Below are 17,694 nucleotides of genomic sequence, written 5' to 3'. Positions count from 1 at the left end.
GAGCGGCGCTCCTTGCCCGTGAGTGAAAAGGGGATTGGTTTTGAGGGTTTGATTGTCCGTGACGCCACCCACGGTTGTGGTGAGGTTGTGACACCACCGCTGCTCTGGACGGGGATCCCGGGAGCGATGACTGGGAGCAGCTTGGATGTTGGTTCTCCCCTCCGTGGGTAGGGGGTTGGTTGTCCCGGGGCCCGGTGAGGGTTAGGGATGGCAGGCGGGTTACGGGGTCTGGTGAGGTGCAGGGTCGCGGGGACAGCGCTGTGCCGCACGGCACGGTAGTACTCACTCAGCCAATGATGAAGGCAAAGTCCTTGGTAAAACACACGGCTGGATGGACGGGGCCCACTCACGGCTGTGGTGGTTTCTGCTCCCGGTAGGTTGATGGTGACTGCCTTTCCCTGCACCTGTAGAATGTTTTGGTACTGATGGCTTCCCACCGGTAACCCGCTCCCCAGCTTGGATGGATGCTGAGGGAGCCCCTTTTGCCCGCAGGCTCTGGCCCTGGGAATTGTAGCCTTGGCGGTGACTGTGTTTCCCTTCACGGTTTGAGCTGTTGCCTTCAATCGGGTCTTGACTGCTGGGAAACCCCGGAGGTTCCCTTCGCTAACGGATTTGACCGGTTTTACGGCGACTCCAAGCCTGGTCCGTAAGCCCTGCCGAATGGTGCTGGCTTCTCTTCGCTCCCCGGTTCGGTACCGGTGGGCCACCGCCCAACCCCGGCCCTACGGTTCTGCGTCGATAGGCCTCGCCTGCAGACGGTCACCACTGTCAGCCAATCTTGTTGTATGTGCCCGGGCCACTCACCTGGACACGGTCAGTCAGTTCCTCCTTTGCTACTTCACTCTACTCCAAACTACACTCTGCACTTAACTGCCTTCCTTTTCCTGCCTCCAGGACTGTGTACTCCTCAGTGGGCGGGGCCAACCGCCTGGCCCACCCCCTGGTGTGGACATCAGCCCCTGGAGGGAGGCAACAAGGATTTTGTCTGACTTCGGTGTGCCTAGCCGGGGTGTGTTGTAGTTTCTGTGACGACCTGGCTTGCCCAGGGCGCCACAGTAGCAATGCTCTGTCCTGTAGAATTTCCCACTAGTCTGCCATACTTCACACACACAAATCCTTCTCACCAGTCCTGGTTCCCTTGGTGCCCTGTGTCCTGCCTCTTGCGGCCGCAGCCCCCTCATTGCTAATTGCGGCCTCTGTAGGGGCCGTGCAGTGAGCGTTTTATAGCAGAGGACTGATTTCCAGGCGCTGTGCAGGGACGCGCTCTCTATGCAGCTTCTCCAGTGATCTGCTGCTGGCCTCTGGCTGGCGGCTGATAACAGCTGTATACAGAGCTCGGCTCTGCAGATTGCCTGGGTATCTGTCATCTGTTATAAAGCGCTGACTGCACAGCCCCTGCACAGGCTGCGATCAGCAAGGGACCTGCATGCCACAAGCAGCTTCAGGGGCAGAAGCTGACGGCGCTTTATATCAGATGACAGATTCCCAGGCGCTCTGTATACAGCTTCTGCAATGATCCGCTGCTGGCCTCTGACCGGCGGATGATCATAGCTGTATACAGTGCTCCCATCTGCGCATCGTCAGTGAATCAGTCATCTGATATATAGCGCTGACTGCATAAGCCCCTTCACAGGCAGCGTTCAGCAAGGGGGCCATGGGCCTGCACGCCACAAGCAGCATCGGGGGCTGCATGCAGCGTACAGGCAGTGAGACCTCCTGCACTGAGATGTGTGGTAGGGTGCAGGGAAGGGGGGGGTTGGGCGGGACGCCACCCACTGTACCTGCCCAGCAGGGCGGCTACATGATGTCTCTTGTGATGCCCGTCTACAAGGCGAGCATAAGCTCCTGCACTTGTGGTCGTGACATCACAGGAAGCAGCAAAATCACGGTAGGAGCGATCACATGACTGCTCTGAGCCTGGGGAGAAGGGCTGACGGCAGGGCAGGTAAGTAGTCACTATCTACTTACCTGCACCAATGTAGCCTAATAGTGTAAGCATACCTCCCAACCGTCCCGGATTCTGCGGGACTTGCACGATTTATCAGGGCTGTCCCGCACTCCCGTGGCTCACAGCTGATGTCCCGCCTCCTCCCCTCAGTGGAGTGAATAAATTAAATTAAATTAATTTTTTCGGGGCGGCCGGGACTCGAACTCGTGAAGCTGTGAGTTCATTGTTTCAAAGGCAGCAGCTCTACCACTGAGCTACTGCCTCTATTGAAAGCAATAGGAAGATTTTGTTATCTTGACCTCTATACTGCAGGTCAGACACCAGAAGCAGGTTTTTCAGCTGCAAAGATGGATGGAGGGATGGATGAATGGAGGGATAGAGGGAGGGATGCATGGATGATAGAGGGATGAATGGAGGGATAGAGGGAGGGATGAATGGAGGGATAGAGACAGGGATGGATGATAGAGGGATGAATGGAGGGATGAATGGAGGGATAGAGGGAGGGATGGATGATAGAGAGATGAATGGAGGGATAGAGGGAGGGATGGATGGATGATAGAGGGATGAATGGAGGGATGAATGGAGGGATAGAGGGATGAATGGAGGGATAGAGGGATGAAAGGAGGGATAGAGGGAGGGATGGATGGATGATATAGGGATGAATGGAGGGATAGAAGGAGGGATGAATGGAGGGATAGAGGGATGAAAGGAGGGATAGAGGGAGGGATGGATGGATGATAGAGGGATGAATGGAGGGAGGGATAGAGGGAGGGATGGATGCATGGATGATAGAGGGATGAATGGAGGGATAGAGGGATGGATGGATGATAGAGGGATGAATGGAGGGATAGAGGGAGGGATGGATGATAGAGGGATGAATGGAGGGATAGAGGGATGGATGGATGATAGAGGGATGAATGGAGGGATAGAAGGAGGGATGAATGGAGGGATAGAGGGATGAAAGGAGGGATAGAGGGATGGATGATAGAGGGATGAATGGAGGGATAGAGGGAGGGATGGATGCATGGATGATAGAGGGATGAATGGAGGGATAGAGGGATGGATGGATAATAGAGGGATGAATGGAGGCATAGAGGGAGGGATGGATGGATGATAGAGGGATGAATGGAGGGATAGAGGGAGGGATGAATGGAGGGATAGAGGCAGGGATGGATGGATGATAGAGGGATGAATGGAGGGATAGAGGGAGGGATGGATGGATGATAGAGGGATGAATGGAGGGATAGAGGGATGAAACGAGGGATAGAGGGAGGGATGGATGGATGATAGAGGGATGAATGGAGGGATAGAGGGAGGGATGGATGGATGATAAAGGGATGAATGGAGGGATAGAAGGAGGGATGAATGGAGGGATAGAGGGATGAAAGGAGGGATAGAGGGAGGGATGGATGGATGATAGAGGGATGAATGGAGGGATAGAGGGAGGGATGGATGCATGGATGATAGAGGGATGAATGGAGGGATAGAGGGAGGGATGGATGGATGATAGAGGGATGAATGGAGGGATAGAGGGAGGGATGAATGGAGGGATAGAGGGAGGGATGGATGGATGATAGAGGGATGAATGGAGGGAGGGATGGGTGGATGAATGGAGGGATAGAGGGAGGGATAGAGGGATGAATGGAGGGATGAATGGAGAGATAGAGGGAGGGATAGAGGGAGGGATGGATGATAGTGGGATGGATGGATGATAGAGGGATGGATGATAGAGGGATATATAGATACACGACAGATAATAGATAGATAGAGATAGAATCATAGATAGATAGAATCATAGATAGATAGATAGATAGAATCATAGATAGATAGAGGGATAGAGATAGATAGATAGATAAATACTGTATCTCAATGTTGGTGAAAGAGTCAGATTCATTTGTTTCCATAAAACTACTATAAAGAAATGAGAAAAAAAATACAAATACAATTTATTTATTTATTTTTTTTATCTTCACCACCTTGGATTCAAACCAGCAACGTTCAAAACTTGTGTCCAGCAGCCTCCTGGCTTTCCTACCTGCTCTAGCTGTTGAGCCACTAGGATTAATGATGTCAGAGGGAGGATTTCACATAAATGAACCTACAATGCAGCCTCTTACACAGCAGATTACACAGGACACAGCTACATTGTACAGAGCAGCATCTCTATGTCCTGTATTCTAGAGGGAGAGGAAAAGAGGATTTTTTTTCTTCTAATAAAGTTACTAAAAATAATAAAAAAAAAATAGAATAATGTAATTTTATTGCACTTTTTTATAAAATAATAAACATCACAAATCAGCAAATAACATGGACATATTTGGTGTCCCTGTAATCGTAATGACCTGAACAACACAGCGATCAGATTATTTATGGGGATCGGTAAATGGCGGGAAAAAAAAGGCGCAATTTATTATTTTTCTTTATTAAAACCCATAAAAAATGTAATAAAAATGGATCACTGAGGCCGTGTTCACACATAGCGTAAATGCTGCATTTTTTCTGCAGGTGTCCACGCCATGAGTGCAATAACAATGTTCTCTGATTATTGCGTGTTTGCGGTATTTTTTATACATTGTCCCCCTTATTTGATACATGTTTGTTGCTGATGTGAATCCTGAAGCTTATAAAGAAAGAAACACCAAATCCGCACAGTTCAGCGGCGTCTTTCCACGCACCAGGAGCGGAGATTTCAGGACGTCTCATCCACTTTGCTTGGACAATTAGTCCATATTCACATGTAGTGTAAATGCTGCATTTTTTCCTGCTGTTGCTGTTTCTTTGCACATTTATTCTGCTGTGTTTAATTGTCCAAGTAAAGTGGATGTGATTCCATGAAAAGACGCCGCTGAATTCTGCGGTTTTCGGGGGGGGGGGGGGTTTCTCTGGAGGTTTCTATGTGGAGCTTAAAAAAATGCAGGAAAAAGCTTCTCTGAACATAAAAACAGTTAAAAACGCAGATTCACATCTGAACCAAAAACGCATTAAATAATGGAGAAAAGGCAGAAAAAATGCAGCAAAAATGGAAAAAACAGAGAAGATTGTTATTGTGTAGTTTGGTGCAGACAGAAACAAAAAGAAACAGAATTTATGCAACGTGTGAACACGGATTGATAGGCACAAATAAGCAACATGTCATATAGTGACACAGAAATATAAAAAAATTCTGACTGCTATGAATATGAATGAACAGTCCGGGGCATCTGCTGAATGACCCTTACTGCCAAATGGGTGTGGCTAGGGGTGTGGTCAAAATTTTGTTCACACATTCAGTATTTGGGCAGTTTTTTACTTCAGTATTTGTAGCCAAAACCAGGGAGTGGGACAGTAGTAGAAACTGGTCACCATTTCTATGTTTTTCACCCTCTCCTGGTTTTGGCTACAAATACTGAGGTAAAAATCTCACCAAATACAGAACGTGTGAACATGGCCTAATAAATCAGGGCGTCATCCACATTTATTCTGCAGCCAGACAGCGGACCCCAAACATCCAGCCAATGTCTTGTCCGGTCTTGTGGTGAAATGGGTGTCATGTCGGGATGTGACCGCATGTATGCACATCACATACTCGCAGTCATGCTCTTGTACTGCCCCCGTGTAAGCAGCAGAGCTGCTCGGATCCGCGGTGGCTCGAGGGACGTCTGGACCCAGGGGTCTCGCGGCCACTCGAATGAAGGGGGGGATTTACAGGGGGTATGGTATATTGAGAGTTCGTGACGCCACCCGTGGTGTGTGGTAAGATGGAGTACCACCGTTTCGGCTGGGAGTACCCGGTGGTGATGGAGTGGGCAGCCAAGTGTTTAACCCCTCCACAGGTAGGGGGGTTCCCGGGACTCGGTGGTGATGACAGGGAGGTGCCGTTGGGGAGGTAAGGGTCACTTGCGTACTCACTCAGTCCAATAACGCTGACACCGACAACTGTAGTAAACCAAAGTTCTGGACACCGCTGCCGCTGAGGGGGAGCACGCCTGGGTCCCATTTCTGTTGGTGTTGTCTGTTGATCTGTGACCTTTTCCCGTAGCATCTTGTTTCTTTCTGGTTGGTCCCCGTACCCTAAAACTAGTCGGGTCCCGCTCCCCAGTGTGGCTAACTGAGGGAGCTTGCTGTCAGGGTTCACGCTTGGGATTTCTTGGGCCGTATTTGTGGAAAGTCCTATCCCCCTCGTTGCTCTAGTACCCTGATTTTGGAGCGGGTGGAGAACGGATCTTGAAGGCTCCGTTCTCGTCGGGCGAATTGTAAGGTTGCCTGAAGCTACTCCCTGACCTAGGGTCCACGTACCCCGTCGTGCCCTGGTCCCAGCCCGGTGATGGTACAAGGCCGCCGGCTGTCCACCACGACAATGCCGTGCCCGTTGTCACGATCCCCTGCGACCGGGGGTCCAGCTCCTACCAGGCCCAGACCAACGTCTGCCACCTAGGCATAACAAGGAGCCCAGCTCCTGACCTCCTCTCACTTTCACCTCCAACACTACACTCTCCCTTCCTCTGACTGTCTCCTGACCTCCCCTTAACCAACCCCCCAAGTGGGCGACCCTATTCCACTCAGGCCGTCCACTGGTGTGTCTGGTGGGTGTGGTGCAGAGTGTTCCTAAGATTTTGATTAGCTGGTTTTGGCAACACCATTTGTTAGGGACCCGTAACGAAGGAGGAGGTGGATATTGCACAGAAGGGCAGATTGCACAATACCCTGTGACCACCTGATAGGCCAGGGCGTCACACTCTCGCCAGTAGAGAATCCCTGACAGTGTGCGGTGTGCACACTGTCAAGATCCAGAAGTCTGCAGTCACCTAGAGCAACTGCAGACTTTTACCACAAGACTAGACAACCCCTTTAAGAAATATCTTCAGTGTAATGAAGCCTGAGGAGTCCTGGAGGTGATGATACGACCACCACAAAGCGCTGATCTCACATCATCACATCTGTCTGACAGAAGGATCCACACAAGACTCGTACACAGAAGATCAGGGGTCAGGCCTCCAAGATGTTTGGGGAAACCTCCTGCCAAATGGAAAAGGTGTGCGCATGACCCAGAAGAAAGTGATGAAGAAAATGGCGGCTCTGAATATATGTATATGGGATTTACAGTTCTCTTTAGTTCATTCATTTTACATATTGTTAATTGCTAAAAATAAACAATTCTTATCACTTCTGCAGGATTTCTTCCATATCTGCCTAAACCTTTAGCACTGCCCTGGAGGAGGAGGAGAGAGGAAGAAAAGAGGAGGAGGAGGAGGAGAGAGGAAGAAAAGAGGAGGAGGAGGACCGAGGAAGAAAAGAGGAGGAGGAGGAGGAGGAGAGAGGAAGAAAAGAGGAGGAGGAGAGAGGAAGAAAAGAGGAGGAGGAGGAGGAGGAGAGAGGAAGAAAAGAGGAGAAGGAGGAGGAGGAGAGAGGAAGAAAAGAGGAGAAGGAGGAGGAGGAGAGAGGAAGAAAAGAGGAGGAGGAGCAGGAGAGAGGAAGAAAAGAGGAGGAGGAGGAGAGAGGAAGAAAAGAGGAGGAGGAGAAGGAGGAGAGAGGAAGAAAAGAGGAGGAGAGAGGAAGAAAAGAGGAGGAGGAGGAGAGAGGAAGAAAAGAGGAGGAGGAGGAGAGAGGAAGAAAAGAGGAGGAGGAGGAGGAGAGAGGAAGAAAAGAGGAGGAGGAGGAGAGAGGAAGAAAAGAGGAGGAGGAGAGAGGAAGAAAAGAGGAAGAGGAGAGAGGAAGAAAAGAGGAGGAGGAAAGAGGAAAAAAAGAGGAGGAGAGAGGAAGAAAAGAGGAGGAGGAGGAGAGAGGAAGAAAAGAGGAGGAGGAGAGAGGAAGAAAAGAGGAGGAGGAGAGAGGAAGAAAAGAAGAGGAGGAGGAGGAGAGAGGAAGAAAAGAGGAGGAGGAGAGAGGAAGAAAAGAGGAGGAGGAGGAGGAGGAGAGAGGAAGAAAAGAGGAGGAGGAGGAGAGAGGAAGAAAAGGGGAGGAGGAGGAGGAAAAGAGGAGGAGGAGGAGAGAGGAAGAAAAGAGGAGGAGGAGAGAGGAAGAAAAGAGGAGGAGGAGGAGGAGGAGGAGAGAGGAAGAAAAGAGGAGGAGGAGGAGAGAGGAAGAAAAGAGGAGGAGGAGGAGGAGGAGAGAGGAAGAAAAGAGGAGGAGGAGGAGGAGAGAGGAAGAAAAGAGGAGGAGGAGGAGAGAGGAAGAAAAGAGGAGGAGGAGGAGGAGGAAAAGAGGAGGAGGAGAGAGGAAGAAAAGAGGAGGAGGAGAGAGGAAGAAAAGATGAGGAGGAGGAGAGAGGAAGAAAAGAGGGGGAGGAGGAGAGAGGAAGAAAAGAAGAGGAGGAGGAGGAGGAGAGAGGAAGAAAAGAGGAGGAGGAGAGAGGAAGAAAAGAGGAGGAGGAGGAGGAGGAGAGAGGAAGAAAAGAGGAGGAGGAGGAGAGAGGAAGAAAAGAGGAGGAGGAGGAGGAAAAGGAGGAGAGAGGAAGAAAAGAGGAGGAGGAGAGAGGAAGAAAAGAGGAGGAGGAGGAGGAGGAGAGAGGAAGAAAAGAGGAGGAGGAGGAGAGAGGAAGAAAAGAGGAGGAGGAGGAGAGAGGAAGAAAAGAGGAGGAGGAGGAGAGAGGAAGAAAAGAGGAGGAGGAGGAGGAAAAGAGGAGGAGGAGAGAGGAAGAAAAGAGGAGGAGGAGAGAGGAAGAAAAGAGGAGGAGGAGGAGGAGAGAGGAAGAAAAGAGGAGGAGAGAGGAAGAAAAGAGGAGGAGGAGGAGAGCGGAAGAAAAGAGGATGAGGAGGAGAGAGGAAGAAAAGAGGAGGAGGAGGAGAGAGGAAGAAAAGAAGAGGAGGAGGAGGAGGAGAGAGGAAGAAAAGAGGAGGAGGAGAGAGGAAGAAAAGAGGAGGAGAATGGAAGAAAAGAGGAGGAGGAGAGAGGAAGAAAAGAGGAGGAGGAGAGAGGAAAAGAGGAGGAGGAGGAGAGAGGAAAAGAGGAGGAGGAAAGCAGGGAGGAGAGGGGAGCGGAGAGGAGGAGCGGAGAGGAGGAGAGGGGAGCGGAGAGAGAGAGACTGATCACGCCAGGCTGGTTTTCGGCCAAACAGGATCCTGTCTATCAGTATAGCACCGTTCACATGCGTTTGCTGTATAGTCAGGATCCAGTGATTTTGCAGTATTTGGACGCAGCTCAAAAACACTACAAGGAGCGTTTTTGAAAAAAGTTAAAAAACTGCAAGTCGCTGGATCCTCACTATAACGCACGGAAACGCAAGTGAACGCATGTTGTCGCAAGTCCATTGCAAATGCATTGAAATGAAAACGCATTTGCACTGGATCCGTTTTTGCGTTAAAAACCGTTCAGGACGCATGTTAAAAAAACGTAGTGTGAGAGCCGCTAACAAAAACAAAGCAGACCCCAAAACTATGTATGATTAGATTGTACTCGCTGATCAGATCACAAATACAGTTTGGTACATTGCAGAGCAGGGCGGGGACCGTGCGTCTCGGGTGACTACTCTGAGGCACGTTCCTGGTGGCTTCTCTGTGCCTCCGATCCTATTGGCTGTTGGGTCGTGTGTCTGTATATGGAGAGATCAGTCAGTCGTGGACTGAGAGAAGCCGTCACGGATCAGCCCCGGTTTGGTCAGTCTGTGGTCGGCCCTTTCACGTGAAGTCTTATAATGCTGCCAGACGCCCTGCCCAGGACCCGAGCAGCGTGAATCAGATGACGAGTTCCCTTTAAGTATCTGGATCTCTGCTGCACCTGTGTGTATCGGGCGCAGTAACTCACACATCATTTCCTGTTCTTTAGACGGGCTGATCGTCTGCCATCTTCCGTTTGGGCCGACCGCATATTTCACCCTCTGTAACGTGGTAATGAGGCACGATATTCCGGACCTGGGCACGATGTCGGAGGCGTACCCACACCTCGTCTTCCACAACTTCACCTCGCGGCTTGGACAGCGGGTGAGACCGGCTTCCTGGACCACCATATACATCAGTCGTTACTTTTCTAAACCTTTCCTTTCCTGCCTCCAGGTGTCCAATATCATGAAGTATTTATTCCCTGTGCCCAAGGATGACAGCAGGCGAGTGATAACTTTTGCAAATCAAGAGGACTACATTTCCTTCCGGTACATGCTGTGGACCAGGGCTGGGTGATCAGCACCCGCTGTGCCGGGGTCCTCCATAATAACCGCTGCTTCTTCCTGCAGGCACCACGTCTACAAGAAGACCGATCACCGCAATATTGAGTTGTCTGAGGTTGGGCCTCGGTTTGAGATGAAATGTGAGTAACAGTGAAAGATTTTTGCCAGGATCCGATTATCTCTTGTAGGATGAGCAGTGGTCTGCCATCCGCGGGTCTCAGGCTGGACAGAGTAGAGCCTGCCCGGTCCTGCGCACTATAAATGGTACAGACTGATCATTGCCATTAGTGAGGGGCTGTGATCTGGGCCCACGTCTTCAGCTTCGTAGCCTAGTTTCACACTTGCGTTGTTTTCCTTCAGTCACAATCCACCGTTTTGTAAAAGAGCGGAATCCGTTAAGTGATTCCGCTGCTTCCCATAGACTTGTATGGACGACGGATTGCGACTGATGGACCTGTGTTGCTTCCGCTGGCCGACGCTGCGTTGCTTCCGCCGGGCAAAAGGAACGCAGCATATAACGTTTATTGAGCGGCGGAATCCTTTATTTTTCACTGCACATGCTCATCATTTTTTTTTTAATCACAGAAACTTTGTTTTGTTTCTCGATGGCCAAACGATCAGCTGATCGCCCGGCAGCCGGCTTTTGAGAGCGCTCAGCTGATCGCCCGGCAGCCGGCTTTTGAGAGCGCTCAGCTGATCGCCCGGCAGCCGGCTTTTGAGAGCGCTCAGCTGATCGCCCGGCTTTTGAGAGCGCTCAGCTGATCGCCCGGCTTTTGAGAGCGCTCAGCTGATCGCCCGGCTTTTGAGAGCGCTCAGCTGATCGGCCGGCTTTTGAGAGCGCTCAGCTGATCGCCCGGCTTTTGAGAGCGCTCAGCTGATCGCCCGGCTTTTGAGAGCGCTCAGCTGATTGCCCGGCAGCCGGCTTTTGAGAGCGCTCAGCTGATTGCCCGGCAGCCGGCTTTTGAGAGCGCTCAGCTGATTGCCCGGCAGCCGGCTTTTGAGAGCGCTCAGCTGATTGCCCGGCAGCCGGCTTTTGAGAGCGCTCAGCTGATTGCCCGGCAGCCGGCTTTTGAGAGCGCTCAGCTGATCGCCCGGCTTTTGAGAGCGCTCAGCTGATCGCCCGGCAGCCGGGTGATCAGCTGATCGTTCACAATAGTCTGCCGCCGGTTTCCCAACGTGGTTTCTGACAAATGGATGGTCCAATTCATCATTTGTGTATATTGTACGCCCCTTTTCATCTTTTTTATCTGACATTTTTGACCCAAACTACTTAAAATAGTACATGGGATTCAAGAATTTTGCACAAAGCAAAAAAACTGCAACTCTTTAGTGGGAAATGTAACATTACGGGTAACACACGGGTACAATCTGATGTCATCACCCCTCCCCCTTCCTTTCCAAATGACTTGGTGGGATGAGAAGTATTATCACTGTTCAAACAAATATGTTGTAATATGATTTTATGTTCTAATAAAAATTTAATGTTTAAAAAAAAAAAAGTCACACAAAACAATTGCCAAAATAACTGGTGTATATAAAATCACTCGGGAGGGGGGGCTGGAGTGGGGTTAAGACAAATTTTTCCAACCATTTAAAAGTTTAATTTCATGACTTTGTGTAAGACGTCTGCAGAAGCCGCAATGACAGTAACAATCTGAAAAGAAACCTTAAGGCCCTGTGCGCACTAGACATTGACTTTTCCTAAGGCTATGTGCGCACTAGAAATGTGAAGTTTCTCAAGAAAATTTCTTGAGAAACTTCTGCCAGTGAAAGATTTCCGGACCTGCGGAAAAAATCCGCACCAAATCCGCATGCGTTTTTGCCGCGGATTTACCGCAGGTTTGTCCCTGCAATAAATAATAAAGATAATCGATAGACAGATAATGGATAGAGGGAAAGATGGATAGATGAATAGATAGATAGAGGGATAGATGAATAGATAGATAGAGGGATAGATGGATAGATAGATAGAGGGATAGATGAATAGATAGATAGATAGAGGGATAGATAGATAGATAGATAGATGGATAGATAGATAGATAGATAGATAGATGAGAAAAACCTATATAATGTTCCACCTCCCTGCATTTTCTAAGCTGGCACCCTTTAGTGACTTTCATGTGGCACTTAGGCTACTTTCACACCTCCGGTTTTTGCTATGCGGCACAATCCGGCACTTTGCATGAAAATCGCAACCGGTTTTTTTTTGCTGCCGGTTGCGATTTTCCTGCATAGACTTTAATTAGTGCCGCATTGTGCCGCATGGCCTTGCGTTCCGTCCGGTTTTTGCCGCATGCGGCAGATGTAGCCGATGCGGCGGCCGGATGGAACGTTGCCTGGCACGTTTTTTCGTGCGGCAAAAAAAAACGCATCGCGCCGCATTCGGCCGATGTGGCGCATTTTTCAATGCATGCCTATGGCGGCCGGATGCGGCGCGATGCGGCAATAACCGCATCCGGCCGCCGCATGCGGTTTTTGCCACTGCGCATGCTCAGTAGCATGCCGCAAGCGGCAAAGAAGGGAATTTTGTTTACTTACCGTAAATTCCTTTTCTTCTAGCTCCAATTGGGAGACCCAGACAATTGGGTGTATAGCTACTGCCTCCGGAGGCCGCACAAAGTACTACACTTAAAAGTGTAAGGCCCCTCCCCTTCTGGCTATACACCCCCCCGTGGGAGCACGGGTCCCTCAGTTTTAGTGCAAAAGCAAGAAGGAGGAAAGCCAATAACTGTTTCAAAAACAAATTCAATCCGATAGACAATATCGGAGAACACAACTTATCAACATGAACAACATGTGCACCCGAAAAACAAATACCCTAAGAAAAAAACAGGGGCGGGTGCTGGGTCTCCCAATTGGAGCTAGAAGAAGAAGGGAATTTTGTTACTTACCGTAAATTCCTTTTCTTCTAGCTCTTATTGGGAGACCCAGACGATTGGGGTATAGCTACTGCCCTCCGGAGGCCACACAAAGCACTACACAAAAAAGTGCAAGGCCCCTCCCCTTCTGGCTATACCCCCCCGTGGTATCACGGGTTCTCCAGTTTTAGTGCCAAAGCAAGAAGGAGGAAGCCAATAACTGGTTTAAACAAATTAACTCCGAATAACGTCGGAGAACTGAAAAACCGTTCAACATGAACAACATGTGTACCCGCAAACAACAAAACAATCCCGAAGGACAACAGGGCGGGTGCTGGGTCTCCCAATAAGAGCTAGAAGAAAAGGAATTTACGGTAAGTAACAAAATTCCCTTCTTCTTCAGCGCTCTATTGGGAGACCCAGACGATTGGGACGTCCAAAAGCTGTCCCTGGGTGGGTAAAGAGATACCTCATGTTAGAGCTGCAAAACAGCCCTCCCCTACGGGGGTGTCACTGCCGCCTGCAGGACTCTTCTACCTAAGCTGGCATCCGCCGAAGCATAGGTATGCACCTGATAATGCTTGGTGAAAGTGTGCAGACTCGACCAGGTAGCTGCCTGGCACACTTGTTGAGCCGAAGCCTGGTGTCGTAATGCCCAGGACGCACCCACGGCTCTGGTTGAGTGGGCTTTTAACCCTGAAGGAACCGGAAGCCCCGCAGAACGGTAGGCCTCTAGAATTGGTTCTTTGATCCATCGAGCCAGGGTGGCTTTAGAAGCCTGCAACCCCTTGCGCGGACCAGCGACAAGGACAAAAAATGCATCGGAACGGCGCATGGGCGCCGTGCGGGAAATGTAGATTCTGAGTGCTCTCACCAGATCTAGCAAACGTAAGTCCTTTTCATACCGGTGAACCGGATGAGGACAAAAGGAAGGCAAGGATATATCCTGATTAAGATGAAACGAGGATACGACCTTAGGGAGAAACTCCGGAATGGGGCGCAGCACTACCTTGTCCTGGTGGAACACCAGGAAGGGAGCCTTGGATGACAGAGCTGCCAGCTCCGACACTCGCCGAAGCGATGTGATCGCAACAAGAAACGCCACTTTCTGTGACAGGCGAGAAAAGGAAACTTCCTTCAGAGGCTCGAAAGGCGGCTTCTGGAGAGCAACTAGTACCCTGCTCAGATCCCATGGATCTAACGGCCGCCTGTACGGGGGCACAATATGACAGACCCCCTGCAGGAACGTGCGCACCTTAGGAAGACGTGCTAGACGCTTCTGAAAAAACACGGATAGTGCCGAGACTTGCCCTTTAAGGGAGCTGAGCGACAAGCCCTTTTCCAACCCCGATTGCAGGAAGGAAAGAAAGGTGGGCAATGCAAATGGCCAAGGGGATACTCTCTGTGCAGAGCACCAGGATAAGAAAATCTTCCACGTTCTGTGGTAGATCTTAGCAGACGTTGACTTCCTAGCTTGTCTCATTGTGGCTACGACTCCTTGAGATAATCCTGCGGACGCTAGGATCCAGGACTCAATGGCCACACAGTCAGGTTCAGGGCCGCAGAATTCTGATGGAAAAACGGCCCTTGGGACAGTAAGTCTGGTCGGTCTGGCAGTGACCACGGTCGACCGACCGTGAGATGCCACAGATCCGGATACCACGATCTCCTCGGCCAGTCTGGGGCGACGAGTATGACGCGGCTGCAATCGGATCTGATTTTTGCGCAGTACTCTGGGCAAGAGTGCCAGAGGTGGAAACACATATGTGAGCCGGAACTGCGACCAATCTTGCACTAAGGCTTCTGCCGCCAGAGCTCTGTGATCGCGAGATCGTGCCATAAATGCCGGGACCTTGTTGGTGTGCCGAGACGCCATTAGGTCGACGTCCGGCACCCCCCAGCGGCAACAGATTTCCTGAAACACGTCCGGGTGAAGGGACCATTCCCCCGCGTCCATACCCTGGCGACTGAGGAAGTCTGCTTCCCAGTTTTCTACGCCCGGGATGTGAACTGCGGATATGGTGGATGCTGTGTCCTCCACCCACATGAGGATTCGCCGGACTTCCTGGAAGGCTTACTGACTGCGCGTCCCTTCTTGGTGGTTGATGTATGCCACCGCTGTGGAGATGTCCGACTGGATTCGGATCTGCTCTCTTTCTAGCCACTTCTGGAAAGCTAGTAGGGTAAGATACCCTGCCCCGATTTCCAGAACATTGATCTGAAGGGTGGACTCCTGCTGAGTCCACGTCCCCTGAGCCATGTGGCGGAGACAAACTGCTCCCCACCCTGACAGACTCGTATCTGTCGTGACCACTATGAGGTGGGAATAAGCCACTATTGCAGATAGTCCTCGGCCGTCTGGGAAAGGGAGACTTTCCTGTCCAGGGAGGTTGACTGCCCGTTCCATTGGCGGAGAATGTCCCATTGCAGTTGGCGCAGATGAAACTGCGCAAAGGGAACTGCCTCGATGGCTGCCACCATCTTCCTTAGGAAGTGTATGAGGCGCCTTAAGGGGTGCGACTGGCCTTGAAGGAGAGACTGCACCTCTGTCTGCAGTGAACGCTGCTTGTTCAGCGGAAGCTTCACTATTGCTGATAGAGTATGAAACTCCATGCCGAGATACGTTAGTGATTGAGTCGGAGACAGATTTGACCTTGCCAAATTGATGATCCACCCGAAAGTCTGGAGAGTCTCCAGCGTAACATTCAGGCTGCGTTGGCATGCCTCGAGGGAGGGTGCTTTGACGAGTAGATCGTCCAAGTACGGGATCACCGGGTGTCCCTGAGAGTGCAAGACTGCTACCACTGCTGCCATGACCTTGGTGAACACCCGTGGGGCTGTCGCCAGACTGAATGGCAGAGCTACGAACTGAAGATGTTCGTCTCTTATCACAAAACGTAGAAAACGTTGGTGTTCCGTAGCAATTGGCACGTGGAGATAGGCATCTTTGATGTCTGTTGAGGCAAGGAAGTCTCCTCGAGACATTGAGGCAATGACGGATCGGAGGGATCCCATCCGGAACCGCCTGGCGTTCGCATGCTCGTTGAGCAGTTTCAGGACCAGAACAGGACGGAAGCAACCGTCCTTTTTTGTAGCCACAAAGAGATTGGAGTACAAACCCTCGCCCTCGTTCCTGAGGGGGGACAGGGATCACCACTCCTTCTGCTCTTAGAGCGTCCACCGCCTGCAGCAGAGCATCTGCTCGGTGGGGGGTGGGGCCGTTCTGAAGAATGGAGTCAGAGGACGAGAACAGAACACTGTCCTGTGCACGTGAGCACAATGTCCGTCACCCACCGGTCTGTGACCTGTGGCAGCTAAACGTCGCCAAAGGCGGGGGAGTCTGCCATCAACCGCGGATGCGGAGAGAGAGAGAGAGCTGAGAGTCCTGAGGAGGCCGCCTTGGTAGCGGTTCCTCCGACTGCCTTCCTTGGGCGTGATTGAGCCCGGCCGGAATCTGAGCCCGTCTGAGGTTTTGTAGCCCTTTTGCACGAGGACAATTGGAACCTGCCGGAGCTTGGGAAGGACCGAAACCTCGACTGTACTTTTAGGACAGTATAAACAGGGTAAGTCGCAGTGCAGACATTGCGGGGTTACGGACGCCTCTGCGGTACAGATGTCCCTGTGCTCAAGGCCAGCTGCGCAAGAACAGCTGAAAAGGTTAGGTTGCCTATACGGCTGTGGATGCCGGAGCAACCGACACGCCGATAGCTTCCTAGACAGATTTCAACCAGAGTCCATCTGTCTGTGAATGGCATCTTTAAGTGAAGCCCCATCTCCAGTGCAACTATGGCTCTAGATGCAAGCCTGGAGATTGGAGAATCCACCTTTGGACCCTGGGTCCAGCGCTGACCACGTCAGGGGAAAAGGGATAACGTGTATCCTAAAAACGTTTGGAGAAGACGCTTATCTAGTAAGCGTGGTGTTCCTGGACTGCTTCTCTGAAGTCAGCGTGGCCAGAAAAATACTCAATATCTGTGTGAGATACTGAAAAAGGACTTCTCCTGTTCGTCTCCTATCTCCACTGGGGGAGCTGAGGGAGAAAGATCCAACCTTCCATTGATGGACGGTATAGGATCATTCCGTATGGCGTTACCACCCGGTGTATCCGGATTGAGAGCGATGTCAGGATCAAAGCCCTGAAGAGCTGCCTTTTGGTCAAGTAGATTGCCCATGGCCTGTCTGGACTGCAAGTCTCTATATTATGACTACTCCGTCCCTGTCCATGGACAGGGTTGACAGGTGGTTTCTTTGGCCACGACTAGTAGAGACCCCGGCAGACGAAGTGCTAGAGACCCCGGCAGACGACGTGCTACAGGGGAGCATGCACACAATGGGACGGTGTCATGAACAGCATCCCATGTAGTAAAAACAGCACTGAAAATCTGTGTTGCTTTTTTGCCGCTGCCGACTAGCTATCTAGAAGTATATAGCCAAGATTGGTGACCGTACAGTGCAATGTATAGCATACAGGCATAAAGTACAAATGACCACTGCAGCACAAGCAATACAAGCAGCATAGAAGCCTGTGCCCTGGCACCCCTGCTCTTCTGCTGCTGTATACTAGTCATCTAGGGGAATATAGCCCAGAAGAGTGACCCTACAGTGCAATGTATAGCATACAAGCACAAGTACAAATGAACACTTTAGCACATGCAATACAAGCAGCATAGAAGCCTGTGCCCTGGCACCCCAGCTCTTCTGCTGCTGTAGACTGGTCATCCAGGGGAATATAGCCCAGAAGAGTGACCATACAGTGCAATATATAGCATACAAGCACAATACCAATGCACACTGCAGCCCATGCAATACAA

General features: G+C 50.9%; 1 protein-coding gene across 1 annotated transcript in view; it reads left to right on the top strand.

Moving 5' to 3' along the window:
• The first annotated feature begins 9,658 nt into the window (after positions 1 to 9,658).
• LOC142259767 (U3 small nucleolar ribonucleoprotein IMP4-like) overlaps positions 9,659 to 17,694 on the top strand; it is a 29,696-nt gene continuing 21,660 nt past the window's right edge. The window contains exons 1-3 of the mRNA XM_075331878.1: positions 9,659 to 9,843; positions 9,916 to 10,010; positions 10,092 to 10,165. Coding sequence (XP_075187993.1) covers positions 9,754 to 9,843; positions 9,916 to 10,010; positions 10,092 to 10,165 — 259 coding nt within the window. The 5' untranslated portion in view covers positions 9,659 to 9,753. The remainder of the gene's footprint in view (positions 9,844 to 9,915; positions 10,011 to 10,091; positions 10,166 to 17,694) is intronic.

The sequence above is a fragment of the Anomaloglossus baeobatrachus genome (assembly GCF_048569485.1).
Source record: "Anomaloglossus baeobatrachus isolate aAnoBae1 chromosome 9 unlocalized genomic scaffold, aAnoBae1.hap1 SUPER_9_unloc_3, whole genome shotgun sequence".
NCBI classification, from domain to species: Eukaryota; Metazoa; Chordata; class Amphibia; order Anura; family Aromobatidae; genus Anomaloglossus; species Anomaloglossus baeobatrachus.
This window is presented reverse-complemented; position numbering and strand designations above follow the sequence as displayed.